The sequence below is a fragment of the Lacerta agilis genome, chromosome 2, assembly GCF_009819535.1.
Source record: "Lacerta agilis isolate rLacAgi1 chromosome 2, rLacAgi1.pri, whole genome shotgun sequence".
In the NCBI taxonomy this organism is placed as follows: Eukaryota; Metazoa; Chordata; class Lepidosauria; order Squamata; family Lacertidae; genus Lacerta; species Lacerta agilis.
This window is the reverse complement of record NC_046313.1, coordinates 58,402,187-58,420,423: the sequence shown is the minus strand read 5'-3', so window position 1 is coordinate 58,420,423 and position 18,237 is coordinate 58,402,187. Positions and strand designations below refer to the sequence as shown.

The 18,237-nt window shown below is 42.2% G+C and overlaps 2 protein-coding genes across 7 annotated transcripts; one reads left to right on the top strand and one right to left on the bottom strand.

Moving 5' to 3' along the window:
- The first annotated feature begins 2,321 nt into the window (after positions 1-2,321).
- Positions 2,322-17,561, top strand: HNRNPH1 (heterogeneous nuclear ribonucleoprotein H1). Of its 6 annotated transcripts, none has more exons than XM_033140248.1 (14): positions 2,322-2,477; positions 2,695-2,857; positions 10,253-10,381; positions 11,216-11,371; positions 11,549-11,692; positions 12,882-13,020; positions 13,911-14,089; positions 14,172-14,243; positions 14,301-14,431; positions 14,509-14,644; positions 14,906-14,989; positions 15,113-15,163; positions 16,342-16,434; positions 16,810-17,561. In XM_033140248.1, the coding sequence occupies exons 1-14, from the start codon at positions 2,409-2,411 to the stop codon at positions 16,926-16,928; spliced, it is 1,665 nt and encodes a 554-aa protein (XP_032996139.1). In that variant the 5' UTR covers positions 2,322-2,408; the 3' UTR covers positions 16,929-17,561. The 6 variants fall into 6 exon arrangements, with proteins under 6 accessions (XP_032996139.1, XP_032996140.1, XP_032996137.1 ...); XM_033140249.1 differs by having other exon boundaries at positions 10,247-10,381; positions 14,319-14,431; XM_033140246.1 differs by having other exon boundaries at positions 10,247-10,381.
- LOC117041433 (deoxycytidine kinase-like) lies at positions 4,684-8,656 on the bottom strand. Its single transcript, XM_033140253.1, has 7 exons — positions 8,448-8,656; positions 7,487-7,602; positions 7,116-7,309; positions 6,621-6,768; positions 5,712-5,827; positions 5,203-5,302; positions 4,684-4,713 (listed from the first exon to the last, which is right to left on the bottom strand). Exons 1-7 carry the CDS (start codon positions 8,542-8,544, stop codon positions 4,690-4,692), a joined length of 795 nt encoding a protein of 264 aa, XP_032996144.1. The 5' UTR covers positions 8,545-8,656; the 3' UTR covers positions 4,684-4,689.
- Positions 17,562-18,237: the final 676 nt, after the last annotated feature.

Here is an 18,237-nt window from a genome sequence, read left to right as displayed (position 1 = left end):
AGAGAGCACCGCAGTAGTCCATGTAGGAGATAACTAGAACATGGGGTAGAGGACAGAACCCTGAGGCACCCCACACCCAGGGATCCGAACACTCATCCCCCAACACCACTTTCTGAACGCTTTCTGAATGTTTTTAAAAGGAATATCTGCTATCAAACTCTGCTTAGATAGAATGTTTTGCACCTAGTATGTCTGACAAGTGCTTTGATGCGACAGCCTTTTAAAACATTAAACTAAGGGACAGCTTTTTATATATAAACAAGCAGAACAATAAAACATCAGCCTAAGTACAATGAATTCAACCTCTGACTTCTCATACTTGCTAGGAATCATGGCTATATCATATACCATCTGAGTCTCTCCAGAATGAGCTCTGCATGATCAGAGGAGAGACACATCTTACCAGATCTTCACAAAGTTATCCTATTTTCCCCACTATGTCTTTCTCCCTGATGACAATGCTACCTGCCACATGAAGAAAACCTGCATGGTATATTTTCCTACCATCTTCCAATGCTTTGCTTTTCATATGTGCTGCTACTAGGAGGTGCAGCCACCAGGTCTTTGCAAAGAATTGACCCCCCTTACATTATTTTACGTGCTGAATTCTTTAAGAGATAACAGTAAGATTGCAATCCCATAAAAACTTTCTTAGCAGTAAGGCCCACTGAAATTCATGTAACTTACTGCAAATCAAACATACACCAGGTGAAGTCATTAAAAGCAGGTAGACAAACTTTTTGTTGGTTTAACCTTTGGATGATACATTCATGCTAAGAGAAACCAGAGACTTTTCTGCAAGTGGACAAACTTGGACTTTAAACTTTAGTGCTCTACTATGCCAGCTCAGAGCAAGGATCAAGAGATAATTGGCTGTATGTAACAGAGATGGGGGAAGGGGGATAAGGCCCACAGTTGAGGAACAGCCATAGTACTTGCATTTTCTGCTTCTCTTTATCTATCTCTCTCTCACACACATACACACACCGCCTTAAATTATGGAAGATATGCACTCCAGTACAGGAGAGGTCAGCACAATGTTTTAAGAGCTTTAAAAAACAAAAGCAAAAGGTTGCCAAAATTGTGAGCTGCTGCTGGTGTGTCTTGGTGTATTGCTCTACACACTTTTGACACTTTTTCACTGTGGTGATGCAACAGACATTCTTTTTCATGGGTTTAGCTGGGATTTGGGGGGGACGACAGGCCTTTTGTTAGGGGGCGCCGAACCTCAGTTAGCTATGTATTTTTATTGATTTTGGGGGCCAGCTGCCCCTCCCTGTCTACACCCATGTTCGTTTTAGAAGTTCACAAAGTAGCATGGGGGGAAAGTGTCACTTGTCACCAGTCTTAAAACAACACACATATGCTAGCAGCTACAATTAATGTGGTACTGAACACATTGTGTGTCAGGTGTGGAATGTTGGGGAAAGGTGAAATTTATTTGCCACATTTCTATCCCACTTCGTCTCCAATGAGCTCAAGGTAGCACACATGGTTCTTCTCTTTTTTTATCTTCACAACAACACTGTGAGGTAGATTAGGCTGAGAGGCTTTGACTGACCTGTGAGCCTCATGCCTGAGCAGGGATTTTAACCCTAGTCTCCTAGCCCAACACTCTGGAAGCTAAATTGATGGGAAAATACCTGGCTTCCCTGCACCAAGGACATACCCTCCAACATTTCTTGGATGAAAATAGGGACGTCCCATTCCATAATGATAATTTTACTATTTTTAACCCACACATCTTACTGGGTTGCCCCAGCCACTCTGGGCAGCTTCCAACATACATAAAAACATAGGTAAAACATTAAACATTTTAAAAAACCACTTCCCTTTACAGGGCTGCCTTCATATGGCTAGGGTGTGTGTGTTGGATAATGTCATACCCTCCAACATTTCTGCAATGAAAATAGGGACATCCTAAGGAAAAATGGGACATTCTGGTATCAAATCAGAAACCTGGACATCAGAAAATAGGGACACTTGGAGGGTCTGCAAGGATACTACTGACTGCCCTTCGTTGGCCCCTCTATTTAAGTCTGGAAAGGCTCTTCAGATCATCTCCTGGAGCAGAACCACCAGCGGAGATAAGGATGCAGTTACTATGTGACGGAGTAATAACGTCCATAGGATTCCAGTAGCTCGATCCACAGCTCCAGCCCTAGCGCATTCCGCGGCGTTCATTTCTTCCTCGGGAGGATCAGGGACTGCAGCCCTGGGGTGGTCGATGCAGTAGGTCTCTTTCCACCCCACCTGCCCCACAGACCCCCTACCCTCAAGGTACAAAAGAGCCTTGGCGCTTTAACGGAGAGCAAGGCATGGGGGAGACGCTGCCCCTCCGGTCTCCTCCGTAGCCAAGCGATTGGTTGGTTCCGCCGGACGGGAATGGGGAGGGGTTACTTAATCTGATGTCACAAGCCTACAAGTGGGGGGAAGGAGTTATTTATAGAGGCGGAGAGCAACTGCGAGGAAGCCTGGTGAGTCTGAGCGAGGAAGCAGGAGGCGCGCGCGCGGTCGGATTCGGCCTTTTCTCAAAAATACAATCTTCCTTAATTTGAGGTGCGCTATGGGGAAGCGGGGGGGGGGGGAGAGAGAGAGAGAGAGAAGGAAGCGACGCCAGTTCCGGCTGGGGAAGCTGGACGAGGGCTTTTTTTTTTTTAAACCACCTCTCGTATTCTTCCTTCATTGTTTTAGCGCCACGCTCGATTGATCGACACCGCCAGCCGCCTTGATCGTCGCCGGGCGAAAGACAGACTTGCGCGCGAGCACGCACACACAAAAAGAACAGGGGAAAAAAGGCCCGACGCGATGGATCCGTGCCACACTGAAGAAACTGGCCCAGAGATCCCCGGCCTGGGTGAGTGGGCGCCGCCAACTGGCAAGGAGGCGGCGGAAGGAATTCGCAGCCGTTAAGGCCGTTGTTGCTGCTGATGCAGCTTTCGAGCGCTGGCGCAGATCGAGGGAGGGGGGAGGGGAGGGGCTTCGGCGCAGACGCCTTGGTCCTCCGCTCTGCCTGCCTGTGTAAGTCCAACGAGGCTCCCTCATCCTTCGCTCTCCCGGCCCTCTCCGTTTATATGCTCTACGCCTTCCTCCTTTTCTCTTCCCTTTCTTCTCTCTCCTCCCCCCTCCCCCGCCGCTTCTCTCCTTTGACCACGTCCTGCCTCCGCCATTGTGGTGGGTGTTGCCCAATCTGCGCGCTCGGCGGCCATTCCGGGGCCTAGGCGGCAGTTGAGGCGGTAGAGCCGCGCTTGGAGGCAGCCGCGGAAGGAAACGGCTGGAATCGGCCCGGCCGTTGGCCGCCTTTCTCCCGCTCCCTCCCCCGCCGGGCCCTTGTTTGCTTATAGTGAGGCGACGGCAGGGAAGAGAAGAACGTAACTAGCTCTAGGACTGCGGGGGGGAAGGGACCGCGCTGTAAATAGTGTGGGGGTTTTTTGAGAGAAGAGCTGTTTCGATAGTGGAAATACCCGAAATGGAGGGTAGCGCGACACGTGACCGACGGCGGTTCGGAGACTGGTCGGGCGTCGCGCGACGTGGGTTGAACTTATCTCAGTTCTCCGCCCCGCCCCCGCCCCCCGCGTTTCCTTGCACAAAGCACCGCGCTGTTTTCTCCGCGGCGTGTCTGCTGAAGATGGCCCTGCCATGTGTTGCTGGCACGCTTGGAAAATAAAAATAATAGCCTCCCCGACATCTTAATCGAGCCATAAAGAATTGGTTGTAATACGGGCTGTGCTGGGTTCCGGGTTTCAGGGCGCACGCGGCAGTGGCTGTTTAGCAAGATGCCAGATTCCTTCCTCTCCAATTATGGAACTAGCAATAGTCTCAACTAGCCAAGAGGTCCTTTACTCAGAAGTATTTTAATTGCTCTGCTTCATCTACCTAAGCAAAGGTGAGGAGTAAGACCTTTATGGGGGGGGGGGGAACTTAAAAGGAAAACTTGTCTTTCTGTATAAATAAAAAAAAGTTCCTCTGTATTGCATATAGTCTCACTCCAGAGCACTGTTGAACTTCGACTTGCTTCTAAGGTAAAGGTTATTACATTTCATGGTTCTAAACTATTTATTTTCCTCCATAATTTCATACAACTCCCACCCCACAAAAAACACTGCTAGTCTTAAATCTTGACATTTCTCAACCTGCCAGTTCTTACATTATGAACCCCTGTAACTAAGAAATGGGTGTATTGATAAGAATATCCTTTAAATGCACCAAAGAGTGGCCTCATGCTGGTGAGAGATCTGATCTGTCTCAATTTAGTTCCTGAAAGCACGTGGCCATTATAGTACTTGTGAATGTACTGGCCTTGTTGTCTTGGAGAAAACATTTGCTGCAGTCAAATTCTGATGAAGGCATTCAGAGGTTTTATTTACAAAATCTGAACAAAACAACTTTGTAACAACTTCCAAGTAAATTTTTTAGACACTTCCAGTAATGAATAGAATTTCTTCTAAGTTGTATACTTTAGCAAGATGCACAAATTCTCTCGTTTTACCTCAGAAACTCAGAGCACAAGATGAGTTGGTTCTGAATCCCAGTGTCTTGAATAGCTTTTTACATCTATGTATTAAAACTTTACTTTTCTGCTGGGTAGCAACTTTTCACCGTACGTCCATACAAAGAAAGCAGGGACTGTTGACTGTACAAAGTTATACATGAGATAAAATGGCACTTCTCCACATATCCTCCTAGCTGCTAAGTTGTCAAAAAAGCCTTGACCTGTAAAAACAAGATACCTGAATGAGGTATTGAAAACAATTCTGATCAAAACCCTAGGCAAATTTGATACAAATGACAGTATGGGAACAGCTAAGGTTTAAACCAGGGGTCAGCAAACTTTCAGCAGGGGGCCGGTCCATTGTCCCTCAGACCTTGTGGGGGGTTGGACTACATTTTGAAAAAGTGAACAAATTCCTATGCCCCACAAAAAACCAAGAGATGCATTTTAAATAAAAGCACACATTCTACTCAAGTAAAAACATGCTGATTCCCAGACCGTCAGCAGGCTGGATTTAGGTGATTAGGCTGGATTCGGCCCCAGGGCCTTAAGTTTGCCTCCCCATGGTTTAAACAGTAAAGTTGTAAAGAAGAAAAGGACAGTCTGCTATGGGCCATTTAAGCCCTCATGGAATTTCTGACTACAAAAGGTAGATTGAACTAAATCCGAAGCAAGTGGGCTTTAAAAAACATAGGATGGAAGATACTTACTTTTTCCAATAAGTATTCTTGTTTTATTTCATCATTTTTGAAATCATCATTAACATCTAAAACCAAAACTGGTATGTCTCTAAGACTGTCAAAATCCACCCTACAAAACAAAATCCACAAAGTTCAGTGTTTACGTACATTTAGTGTTAACTTGGAAAAAATCTCAATTAACTTGAAAATAAGGAATCTCAATGACATCCCATTTGTTTCTAAACTGTTTATGAAATTTGTGGCTTAAACTTCCGAGTCAAGTTAGGGTTGCACCTGCATCTCCTAAAGACAACAAGCACCACCTAAAACACTTTTAGAAGTATGTAGCCACTGTGTTGCAAGGTAACACTTTTTGACATTTCAGTATGGCATTATTTAAGTTACTTTTAAGAAAAAGTAATATAATGAGCTAAGCATAATAATCTAGTAACTGATTGCAGTGATAAAAATGGTAGGCTTTTTGTTGTGGGGGGCAAAACTAGCATAATGAAAGTGTCAAAGCTATAAGAGTTCCTTACTTCATTGTCTTCTCATAAAGCCAGGTTTCGTGTTTATAGTGAAGGTTTTCTAGATATTCCAGTGGAATTCCTTGTTCTTCTTCTCTGCCTCTATGGCGTAGCCTCTCCATGCATTTCTGTAATTTGTAATGTCACAATTTAACATTTAGCACGCTGAATTATTATGAAAAGTTCTCACGTGTATCTAACTAATCTTTACCTGCAGCGAATTGCTGTAAATTTATATCTACTTAGACTTGTATACTTTACATATATATAAAATGAGTGCTACCTAATCATCAGTGTTGGACTTTGAAACATACTTGAAGTGGAACTACTTGGGTATACTAGCTTCTTAGACTTTAATATTCAGAACTTTTCAATTAGCTTAAATACAGCCTAATACTTTGATTCAAAGTATGCTGACTTGGAAGGAAGTGTGATTAACTGAATTTGCTCCCAAGTACATAGGGTTAGGACTCCAGCCTTCTCAATGCTTAGTAAACTTAAGAAAATGGATTGCAGGCTCCTGACAATGCAAAAAAAACATTGTTAAAAGGTTACAGAAGATATTTTATTTTCAATTTAAATGGATATCCTACAAATAAGAATGTTTAAAAGGACTACATAAGTCCATTGTCTCTCTGCAACAGTGTTTAGGTAGATTCTGTTGACATCAGAATGTCTTTTTAAAAGTTTTGAGATCTAGGTTTACAGTGCTCTAACTGAGCAGGACTGTTTCTGCATAAAATTAAGCATCAAGTTGCTGTTCATGAATATTGGACTAAAAGGTAAGATTGTGTATGGTGTTTCAGAACACAACCGCTGTGCAAATGGGGAGTTGCCTGTACTCTACTCAGTATCAGAGCTCCTAGTTCTGGTACTATTATTGCATCTAAAACTAGTCTGTTTGGGGAGAAGGAAGCATACCTCAGGGGTAGTCCTGAGGTAGATAATACCATCTAGCTCTAGGCTGGAGTCAAACTGGTTCAGAAGCCATGCATGCCAGTCCTGATAAATTGCCCACTCTGTTTCATTGATGTCTCCCGATTCGAATAAGTTGGAGGCAAACACATACCTGTAATAGAAAAGGCTTTTAAATGCAAATTGATACTGTGTACTCTAAGAGATTCAGAATGCTACTTTGGATCACAGCTGCTGTATACCAGAAATAGGTGTTTTTTGGACATCATTCCTGACAATTAGCCATGGCTCCCTGTTGCTGATTAAGTCAACATCTGCAGGCCCACAGGTTCCCCACATGAAAGCAAATCCAGTGGACTCAGTGGGTCTTTCACTGTATTGTTTACATTTAAAATGACTATATTGGATGCATACTTCATATTTTATTTTAGCAAGGTGTATGTAAAGTAAGCCCCTTAATGCTACCAAGATCTATTTCTGTAAATGTATGCATGCTCTTACCTATCGCTGTAGACTGATCTCTCAAAAAACTGTACAGGATGTTCTGCTTCAAGTAACTTGGCAGAAACTGGTTTTAATTGTGCTTTAACTCTACTCAAACAGGCGTAAGTCTGGAATGTATAAGCCCATCTTGTAGGTTTGCTGTACAACATCTGAAGGAGATTTCCACCACTCTTTTGAGAAGTTGAAAGTTCCTGGTAATGATAAAAAAGAAAGTGTTAGTAATCTTGTCACTTGGTTGTTAGACATACCGTCCTTCTGCAAAGCATGTGGCGTAATCTAAGAAGCATAAAGCATTGCTATTACATTGACTATTTCAACATTTGTGGTATTGCAACATTTAGCACTATAGGGCCAGCATGCTTACTTACTTCAGACTCATTTTCAGTTGTCTGGATGTTGCACCACTTGGCAATTGGTTCAGGAATTATTTCCCACTCATCACTGTTTCTTGCTAGTAGTTGGACAAATGTGGACTTCCCTGCAGCTGTTAATAAAATTCAGCTAGTATTGGGATGAGACATTGGTGGTATAATACAGAGAGATACACAGGCCTTTCCAGAAGCTGGGGTATTAAAACACTTGCAAGGCTAGGCTGTTCTGCTGCTCCTAGGAATCCTATTTACCCCTTCCTCCCCAAGCTCCTGATTCGGAATGCATTTATAATGTTGTGTAACTTGGTTTTCAATCCCCAAATGACAAAATATTGTGTGTTGTGTGGAAGGCATGAGGGCAGAAAATAAGTGTAGTTGGAGAAGTATTGGAGTATGTATTGAGTATGAGAAGCTCCAGGTTTTTATGGCTTTCTTTCTTAACCCCTGCACCCTTTTCATTGAAGCCTGCTGCTGTTTCAATCCAGACCTTTGCAGTGACTTGTCTTAAAACTGCTTTTGTTACTATTATTTATTAAGGCCTTCTAATATTCTATAAGTGGATGTTCTATAAGCATATACTGTGAATCTATTCAGTAAATAGGTAACAAGGACAGCCTTGAGCGGTGTTTTTAGCAGAGGTAACAGTGGATGCTCGCTCGCAAGTCACAGGCGAACACAGCACTGCCCATATCAGTGTTTAGGCGCCAGCGCCTTAATTCCCGCCATTATCAGCGTCCGTCTTCCTAGCTGTAATTTGGCGCCGGAAGACGTGCTACTGGAACAAACGGGAAAAGAGCACTCCACTGCCGTCCCAATAGCTCTGTCTCTATAAATAGGAATCCCTTCTTGAAGCAAAGGCTTCATTTTTGCCACCGTTAATTTACAGGAGTTAGTTTTTAAAAAGGCAGACACCAAAGTTCAGACATTCCTATAGGCGGGTCGACGGCCAGGCACTTACCGATATTCCCTTCAATGGTGATTTTCTTAAGGCGCTTTTGGAAGCTGCGGTCCAACGCGCTGGGTCTGACGCAGGGGCGCTTGGCGGGGGGATACATGGCGAGCAGTCTTTGTTTGCCTGGCCTCAGGAAGGAACTGAGGCGAGCTCTTCCCGCGCCTTCGCGTCTCTTCAAGAATCCCGCCTGTGCTCAGCCAATCCATAGCGGCGACCCGCCTCTGCTTTTTCTCCTGTCCCGCCCTCTTGGCTCTGCTGCCAAGGAGAGCTCGACCCTTCACTCCCGCGCCCTGGAAACTGCCGCCCGCCCTTGTAGGGAGACGCGGTTGAAGTTGCTTCTTGCAGTCCTCGCCTCTATGTGTCGGCAGGATCGGTGCAAATCTGCCGTTGTCTTGCCGCGTGTCTCCCCTTTCACAAAGTGCCTCTGGCACTCGCTATTTCAGGTTGGAGTTGGGTTTCGGCTGTATTATTGGGGACTTTACAATTGGTGCCTATGTTGTAGTAAAGTTGCCATTTTCATGAATTATGGAACCAGAATGTTCCATAAGCAGAATTGGGCGCACGAGGTCGTGTGGAATCGGGTTAAAGTGGAAAGAGGTAGAATAATTAGTTGGGGCTTAATTCCCCGATCATCAAGGGAGTAGCATTAAAGTAAATACTCTCTAAAAGCATGTAAGGAATCGTTAGGTCTGTGTAGCCCGCAGCATATTTTATTAAGGTACTTTTAGCGCCATTTGTGTTCCTGTGCCATTTTGAGCTGGAAGAGGCTAATTATACCGACATTGTACATTAGTCTTATACTGGTATAGCTTGCGGTGCCATTGGTTCTGTCTTGAGCGAAATGTGATTTGTCTTTGCTGCCATGTTTGATAGCCATTCCCGTATGCGTTGAAAGCACGTACAACATGGATGACTCCACCGCTTGATTATGCAATGAAGGGTATAGGCCTAGTAGTCTTGCTTGTAAGGGCAAATCAAAAGAGCGAACTTGAGGGGAGGGGGTTGGCTTTGTTCTTCGGCGCATGCGTACGATGAGTGGGGATTGAGTTGGGCAGGCGCAGGACCAGAGCAGTATCGGTTGTTGCGGGAGGGGGCGGCGGAATCCTACCAACTTTGTTTTACTCAGAAGTAAATACCATTAAGTTCACTAGGGGTGCACTCCCAAATAAAAGCGCACAGCGATTGGTAGCCTTCGACTAGCAGCGGGGAGGGGGCGAGGGGAGTTTTGTCTGCTACGAGTCATGCGCAATTGGCGCTTGTATTTTCGGCGCGGGGGAGGGATGGGCAGACAGCGCAGCGCATGCGCCGGGTGGGGATGTACGCGCACGCGCCGTGTGCTGCATTTTCGGCCACGCCGCGCAAGAAGCAGGTGAGCCCCCTCATAGTTTTGTAGCCGTTAGTCCTGTTCCAGTTCGGGTTCCGCGAGTATATTTTGCTTCGACTAGCAAGGGGCCTCACTGCCCAGCTGGTTCTTCGGACTGCTGTCGACGACCGAGGCCTGTTTTTTTCTGAGGCGGCGCCAAGGCTCGGCCGAGCGGAAACGCAAGTCCTCCGTCGGCGCCATTTCATAAGTGAACCCAGAGCGCGTCGCCGGCGCCGCCGCCCGGCCTACTGGGTTCGTAGAGGCGAAGCGACCCTAAAAACCGCCCGCGGGGGACCAGCATTTCGGTTTGCCATGTGTACGTGGGGAAGATATTTGAGAAGTGGGGAAGAGGGAGGGCGAGCGGCGAGTTTGGGCGGGCGAGTTGCCCCGTTGCCGATCTTCTGCCCCACTCAGTGTGGCGACGTCTTTGTTTGCCCCCTAGCAACAGAAGGCGAAACTGAGACCACGCTCACTTCCAGCATGATGTTAAACACGGAAGGCGGCGAGGGGTATGTCGTGAAAGTGCGAGGGTTGCCTTGGTCCTGCTCCGCGGATGAGGTGCAGAGGTTTTTCTCCGGTAAGAGCCGTTCGCGTGTCTACCCCCCCCCCCCGGTCTCCATGGAGCAGGCTCCATCCCTTACTCAGTTACTGTAGTGAAAGGTAAACAAGCTGTAGAGTTGTTGTTTTTCTCCATACCCTTTCCTCCATAACAACTTAAGTGTTGCAGGTTAGATTAAATCTAGAACTCTGAATTAGAAAAGGAGTAAGATGGACAATTAAGTACTTTCCCCTCTGGTAATAGGGGAAGCTGCCTTCAAGGATATAACAGTTCACAATTTAGGCTCCAATCCTAACCTCACTTATCTGGGAGTAAACCTCATTGGATTCAGTAGGACTTACTTTTGAGTGGACAATGGTTAGGTTTGTGCTGGTTAGAGTTTACTTCAAATAGTATTAAGGACTACAATGCTTAAAACTGCAAAGAAATGAGAATGACAGCTCATGGTAATGAGAACAGAAATAAAAAAAGATCATAAGGTTATGTTTCCTGTTGCTTTCCTTTTTTTTTATAAGATTTTTATTATTTTCCATTAAAACAGAAGAAAAACATAACATAAGCACCAACATTAACATGTTTCCTGTTGCTTTCCACCCCCATAATGTTATTATGGCTAAGTTGATTTTGCTTTTGTTCTTTTTTGAAGTTACACATATAATTACATAAATAATATATTTTGTACTGCAGGATGAAACTGTTTACTTGAAAGAACCTTACTGACTTCTACTGAGATTTCAAGGGCACACTTTAGATTGTAGCCATACAAGCCAAGCCTTTGCACAGTTAAAGTCCTTGATGAAGTTAGTGGTGCTTCTGACAGTGTGTTCAACTTCTTCTTCTGCTCTTTCTTAGAATGCAAAATACTAAATCAATCTTCAGGGGTCCGTTTTATCTACACAAGGGAAGGAAGACCAAGTGGAGAAGCCTTCGTTGAACTGGAGACCGAAGAAGATGTGAAGCTGGCATTGAAAAAAGACAGAGAAACAATGGGACACAGATATGTTGAAGGTTTGGATTGAATTGACATAGTAACTGACTTAAGTAGCTCTTCAGTTGGGTGGAGCTTAGATGCATGGTTATTCTTCTGTGTGTATGTAAATGTGAACCTGTTCTCCAAATGAATGTCGTACATTGATCTTTCTGTGCCATGTTCCAAAATTCATTAATTCTAAGTGCCTCTTGCAGTCTTCAAGTCAAACAACGTTGAAATGGATTGGGTTCTGAAGCATACTGGTCCTAACAGCCCTGATACTGCTAATGATGGTTTTGTACGTCTTAGAGGACTTCCATTTGGTTGTAGCAAGGAAGAAATTGTTCAGTTTTTCTCAGGTATGTGGGGTATAAGTTCTAGCTACAGCTGTATTGGTAAAGATTAGATTTGCAATGGCACTGAAGTAATGCCTAGCCAACTAATATTAAATAATCGTTGAATGGCCAATTCTGTATGGTTATGCTTTAGGTGTTTTTAAAGACAGAATAGTTTAAATTATTTGATAATTTGAGAACTGCCTCTTAAATTTGATCTAGCAAGTAAAACTTTATTCCACTCTAACCCTGCAAAGCTTTAAGGATTAACCAATGGTTAAACCGTAAAGATTGGAAACAAAGTTGCTATTTTAACTCTTCCACTCCACTCAGCCAAACATTTAGAATGCTTTCTTAAATTTGAGATTATTGAATAAATGTTATAACTGTAGCTTGGTTGGATGGATGGAAGGAACTGCTCACATGTTGTAGTAGAACTCTTTATGACATGTAAAAGGAATACAGACAATAAGTATTTATCCGATAGGTTTAAAAATATTTGCTTCAAGGTTTCGTATGTCATAAAGTAATTTGCTTTGTTAAAACTATTGAAACTGAAATGTTAAAGCAAATGGAAGTGAGCATTGCATCAGAATGTTTGGAATATATTGCAGTAGTCCAGATAAGTGTGAATGTACTCTGATGAATTGTGATGAACAGATCAACTTGCACAGTGTTAGATTTCTATTGAAATATCTTTTCCTAAGTTGTTTTTTCTTCATGAAATTTAATATGTATATACAGTGTCTTGAAATGAAGTGTTTATGAAAATGAAAATCTTTGATTTTGTTACTAGATTTGTTAAATGTTTTGCATGAAATTATCTTTGAGTTTAATTTGATTCTTGTTAAGATCTAGAATTGACCATGTTATATTTTTAGAGGAATTTTAATTGTTAAATTCAATTTATTTATTAGTAAATTGCTGCTTTAATGTTTTTCTTAACACATCCTGCACTAATTGGAAATAATATTAATCAAAATGTTACAGAAATGTCTTTTATGCAAGCAGGCTGAGTTAAGAATCTTAAATAGTATGTAATAAGTATTTCTTGTTGACATGTTTCTTTTATAGTGTTTAATAGTATGGTTTACTGATTCTGCAATTTATAAAGTATAACTTCTGGTGTATTTTAAAGCTATAAGAAAATCATGATTGGGCTTGTGATGTTAATATTACCCCCCTACTGGGGTTATTTGTCCTTGGGTTGAAGGGTTGGAAATCGTGCCAAATGGGATAACATTGCCGGTGGACTTCCAGGGGAGGAGTACGGGGGAGGCCTTCGTGCAGTTTGCTTCACAGGAAATAGCTGAAAAGGCTCTAAAGAAACACAAGGAAAGAATAGGGCACAGGTGGGGATGGATGGTTGGTTGGATATGTCCCTCTTCTTATGGTAAACTGTTATTAAATCCATATTCTCTCTTCTTAAGTGCTCACCTCACAACATGTAATTTCATGCCCTACTAACACCCCCAATTTTATAATGAAACGTTAATTTTTGTTATGTTTGTGCAAACTGGCTGTGAAAGGCTAGTTCAGCTACCCTTCCCTAGACCTCTCAAAACTGTTCATTCTGAACAAGTTTAAATAATATTTAAGGAAGTTGAGAGATTATGGCTTTAAATTTTTCTAATAGCACCAATTATGCCTCTAGCTCTAAAGACACATAGCATTTTATTACCATAAGAAAATGTGATTACTAAACTTGTTCTATATATTGATGTAACATTTTCTTGTATAATTTTTCACATAAACACATAATTTCCGAAAATGTCACAAAGGGATTTATTCTAAGTTTTGTGACGTATTAATTGAAGCATGCACCTTTTTGCATTTGCTAATTTGCCATGCAAACACATAGGATGGGCTCATGAGCACACAGTGCTTTTTGGAGTGTATTGATGGATTAGAATTCTGGTGGAGGCTGGATTTCTAACCCTCTTACATATTGCCATATGAGCAAAATATGGGTGCTGTTGAGTGGACATTTGTCCCTCCAGTTGTGATTCTTCAGAAGCTTAAACTAGTTTGCTCTCCCTAACCCTTAAGGTTGGGATATCTTAATGAGCAACCTCAAACTGATTTACTGAATTAGCCTTGGATTATTTTCTATGACTAAACGTAAAAATTCTGGCTTAAAATTGCCAGTTCCAAGGCTGTGGTATTGTAATGTATTATATTGTATAACCTAATATGCAAATAAAAAAAATCTCAACTAGTTCTATGTGTGTGAACCTTTTAGGTACATTGAAATCTTCAAGAGTAGCAGAGCAGAAGTGCGCACTCATTATGATCCTCCTCGCAAGCTTATGGCCATGCAGAGGCCAGGTCCTTATGACCGGCCGGGCGTGGGAAGAGGCTACAACAGCCTTGGTAGAGGAAGTGGTTTTGAAAGAATGAGACGTGGTGCATACGGAGGAGGTAAATATATAGAGCTTTCTTGTTCAAAAACAGAGTTCTGTTGGAAGATTATTTTCAACATACTCTAAATTGTGGGTTGCAGGTTATGGTGGCTATGATGACTATAATGGATATAATGATGGCTATGGCTTTGGATCTGATCGATTTGGAAGAGGTAAGAATTCTTGATTAGGGCAATTGAGGAAACCTGTCCTACATACAAAAGATTTAGAATGGACTGTTTCCACAGGGATGTCGGACCACAGATATGGGGATGGATCCTCTACTTTCCAAAGCACAACTGGTCACTGTGTGCACATGAGAGGATTACCTTACAGAGCTACAGAGAACGACATTTACAATGTAAGTGACTGTCCTGACATTTTTATTTGGATGATGTGTTGCTGCATTGAATTAATGACTGTCTCTTTTCTACCTAGTTCTTCTCGCCTCTTAATCCTGTAAGAGTACACATTGAAATTGGGCCTGATGGTCGAGTAACAGGAGAGGCAGATGTTGAGTTCGCTACTCATGAGGATGCTGTTGCTGCAATGTCCAAAGACAAAGCAAATATGCGTAAGTTAAAGCTCCCCTGCAGATGTATGCACTTTTTAAAAAAACTGTTGTATAGTAGAATGAATCTGTTTACTATACTGGCTTTGCATGTTAACATTGTGTTAACTTGATGAGTGTGTGATGTTCACTACTGAACATCACATGATTCTCAGCATTGAACAGCCTTCAAATTTTGCATCAAGGTGGCTAAGTTCCTTGTACTGTGCATGAGGTAAGCTGAACTGTTTGTGTTCAGAGCATTGCTATTTTTTGTTTCCTTAGAACACCGATATGTAGAACTCTTCTTGAATTCCACAGCTGGAGGAAGTGGTGGTGCATATGGCAGTCAAATGATGGGAGCAATGGGTATGTGTAAGCAATTCAGTTTCATGTTGTCCTGTTGATGTTTAACAAAACTGGCTAATTTTTACAGCTCTGCTTATTCTCAGTGGCCTAAAACTAATATTCAACATTCTGTCTTAATCACAGTCAAGGAAACGGAAGGGGTCGTTCAAGATTGGAACACGAACACATTAGCAGGTATATAAACCTTTTGGGTCTACCATTTTGACATTTAAGCCGTTAAATAAAAACTGCATGTGTGAATGCTAGTATGAGTGATTTCCAGGGTGCAGAGTGGTAACATTGGGCGTTTGGGAGAAGAGATGATTATTGTCCGTAATATTGCTACAGTTTTCTACCTACAGCAGTCACTTCTGGGAAGGGGAGGGTAGGGATGTTGAACAGAAGGTAGAATTGAACCACCATTGTGGTATAATCATTTTCAGTTTCTCTTATTGGATGTCCTGTTAAACTTGAATATCAGGTTTTGCTTGTATTAAGAAGTTTTATTCTGAAGTGGTGATTGGTTTTATTTGTATGGGGTGTATATGCTGTTTTAGTAGCACTTTGCAGAATGGCTTCATGCTTTACAAGATACAATTAAGTTAAAGTTAACTTAATATCCTCAGCTGCAAGAGATTTGCAGAGATGTGAAATGGGTTACCATATTTTGCATTTAGTTTGTACATAAATGTAGAAAGGTGTTCTGTGTCAGGTGCAGGTTTCCTAGTCACAGCTTGGAAATGCTAACTTCTTTTGACACCTCCCCCGAGCTGTTTAAAGCTACATACAGTGGTACCCCGGGTTACGTCCTTAATTTGTTCCATGTTACAGTACGTAACCCGAAAAGGATGTAACCCGAATAATTCGTTTTGCGCATGCGCAGACGGTGAAAACGCTTCTGCGCATGTGCGAATCGTGTGCGCTTCTGAGTTAGCGGAGTTCGTAGCCCGAAGCGTACGTAACCTGAGGTACAACTGTACTGTATACAAAAGGGTTTGTGTTGTCTGTTAGCCACATAATGAAGGCTATGCTTTATATTGCCAGATGCTACTTCAGATTAGGTCAATAGGTTTGAAATGAATGATGGCCAAGAAATAAAATAGTTTCAAAAGGGGGGGGGGAACACCCTCCTCTGCTTCTAATTCAATTGTTCATATAATGTGAAAACTCGGGTGCTATAAGAATCTATAATTGCTTATCTGCAAATAAATTCCTGACTGAAGAACAAATTGGGAAGAATCTTCTCAAATTAGAGTTCAGGTACACAGTGAACTAGGAGCAGACTTAGCTTTTTTAGGTAGCATGTAGGCATATGCTTTTTGTAGAAGGTGACTGTAGCAAAGTTCTTAACATGTGTGTCCTTAACTTGAAAGGAAGTCAATCCAGTTACGGTGGTCCAGCTAACCAGCCGTTGAGTGGGGGTTATGGAGGAGGCTATGGTGGTCAAAGCAGCATGAGCGGATATGGTAAGATGTTTTTATTAGTATTGGATGTGTTACGCAGTTAGATGCAAGGATCAACTTGTCTTGAAAAAAAATTAAGTCAAAATATTATATTGTCCAAATACTTGGTTCCAGCTAGAAAATGTCTACATGAACGAGTAGGAAAAGCTTTCAGTGACTAGATTAAAAATAAAAAAAATAATAAAAATTAAAGGAAGATGTTGGGTGATGCAGAGTTGGATCCAGTCTATATGAAGCTAGTTTGCCACTTCCATTGTGTGATAGTACAGGCTATAAAGCAAGATTATAAGGATAACTTGGGGTGAGGGAAATGTGGTGCCATGTATGTAAGTGACTGCACTTCTGCACTGAATTGTCTTTATTTATTATCTGTCTTAGGCAACCAGAGTGCAATGAACAGCAGCTACTACAGCAGTGGGAATCGTGCATCCATGGGAGTGAATGGCATGGCTGGAATGTCGAACATGTCCAATATGAGTGGGGGCTGGGGAATGTAACTGGTCTCCTAATTTTTGGTCAACTTTTTTTAAGAAAACGAAACAAAACAAACCAGTTTAACAGTTTTGCAATACAAGCTTGTGATTTATGCTTTACTTGTACGTGAAATCAGGATCATTTTAAAACATACAGGTTCAGTATTTTTGAATATGCTGAAACATTCATCTAGGATATAAGTCAAGTAAAGAAGTTCCTGTTAAACAATTTTCAGCTTTTTTCCAGTTTTTGTTGTAGGAGTGTATTTGAGCAGTAAGCGTATTTAGGTTAAAGCTGTTTCAATTATGTTAAATGTTGCTCTTATACCATATAACACCAGACGCTGTTTTCAGAGCATGTTCAAGAACATGCCTTTTTGTACAAACAAGATATAGGAGCTGTGTTGGAATCTCAAAAGTGAACATTTGGCATGTTAGTTCTAGTTTTTTCTTTTTAATATCTTGTAAGGCACATTTAAGCTTTTTAAGTTAATGGGGAAATGTGAGACGCAATACGGCTACCTTTAGGATTTTGGTCTTGGTGTTCGTATGAAATCTGAGGCCTTGATTTAATCTTTCATTGTATTGTGATTTACTTTTAGGTGTTTGCGCTCAAGTGAAAATTGTTAAAATAAAACTTCCTTTTAAAAACTGGAACCTCTCTTGATTTGAAATGAGCACTGTGTTCCAAGCAGCAATTGCTGCCACCAGTTTAGTAGTTTCATCCAGCAGCAGAAAGACTCAAGAGTTGTCAATAACCACTGAAACGGAACTTGACAAAGAATGTAAACTCTAATGCTGAAGAAGATCAGGCATTACCCACCACTATTCTCTATTTTCCTATTAAAATAGTTGGGTGTTCTGGTTAGCTTCTGTAGATTTAGGGAACTACTTGGGGTGCCTCTTCATTCCCACGTGTGCCTGTGTCACATGACTGCTGTTACCTATAAACTCTGGTGTAGACCCACTTAAACCTGAATGGAAACCAAGAGGCTTAAGGGCTACACAGGGTTGTCTCCAATGAAGTCATCCTGTTACAAGAGGACCTTGTGCTAACGGGAGGGTCCCATCTCCTCGTAACAGCCCCTAGCAGTCTGCTCTGGGAGTTGGGAAAAACCGCAGAAGAGATGTTTACAGGTGGAAGTCCTGCTAATGAACATAAACACTGCATACACCACTGTTTCATATTTCTTTGAACTTTCACAAATGTAAAGAAAAATATCCTCACTTTGACATGTTTGTTGGCTTCTGTTCAACTCCATTGCAGTTCATATCACCACCTTGTAAGCAAGTTTTGCCATATGATTTTTTTTGCACATGGTTGAAGTCACTG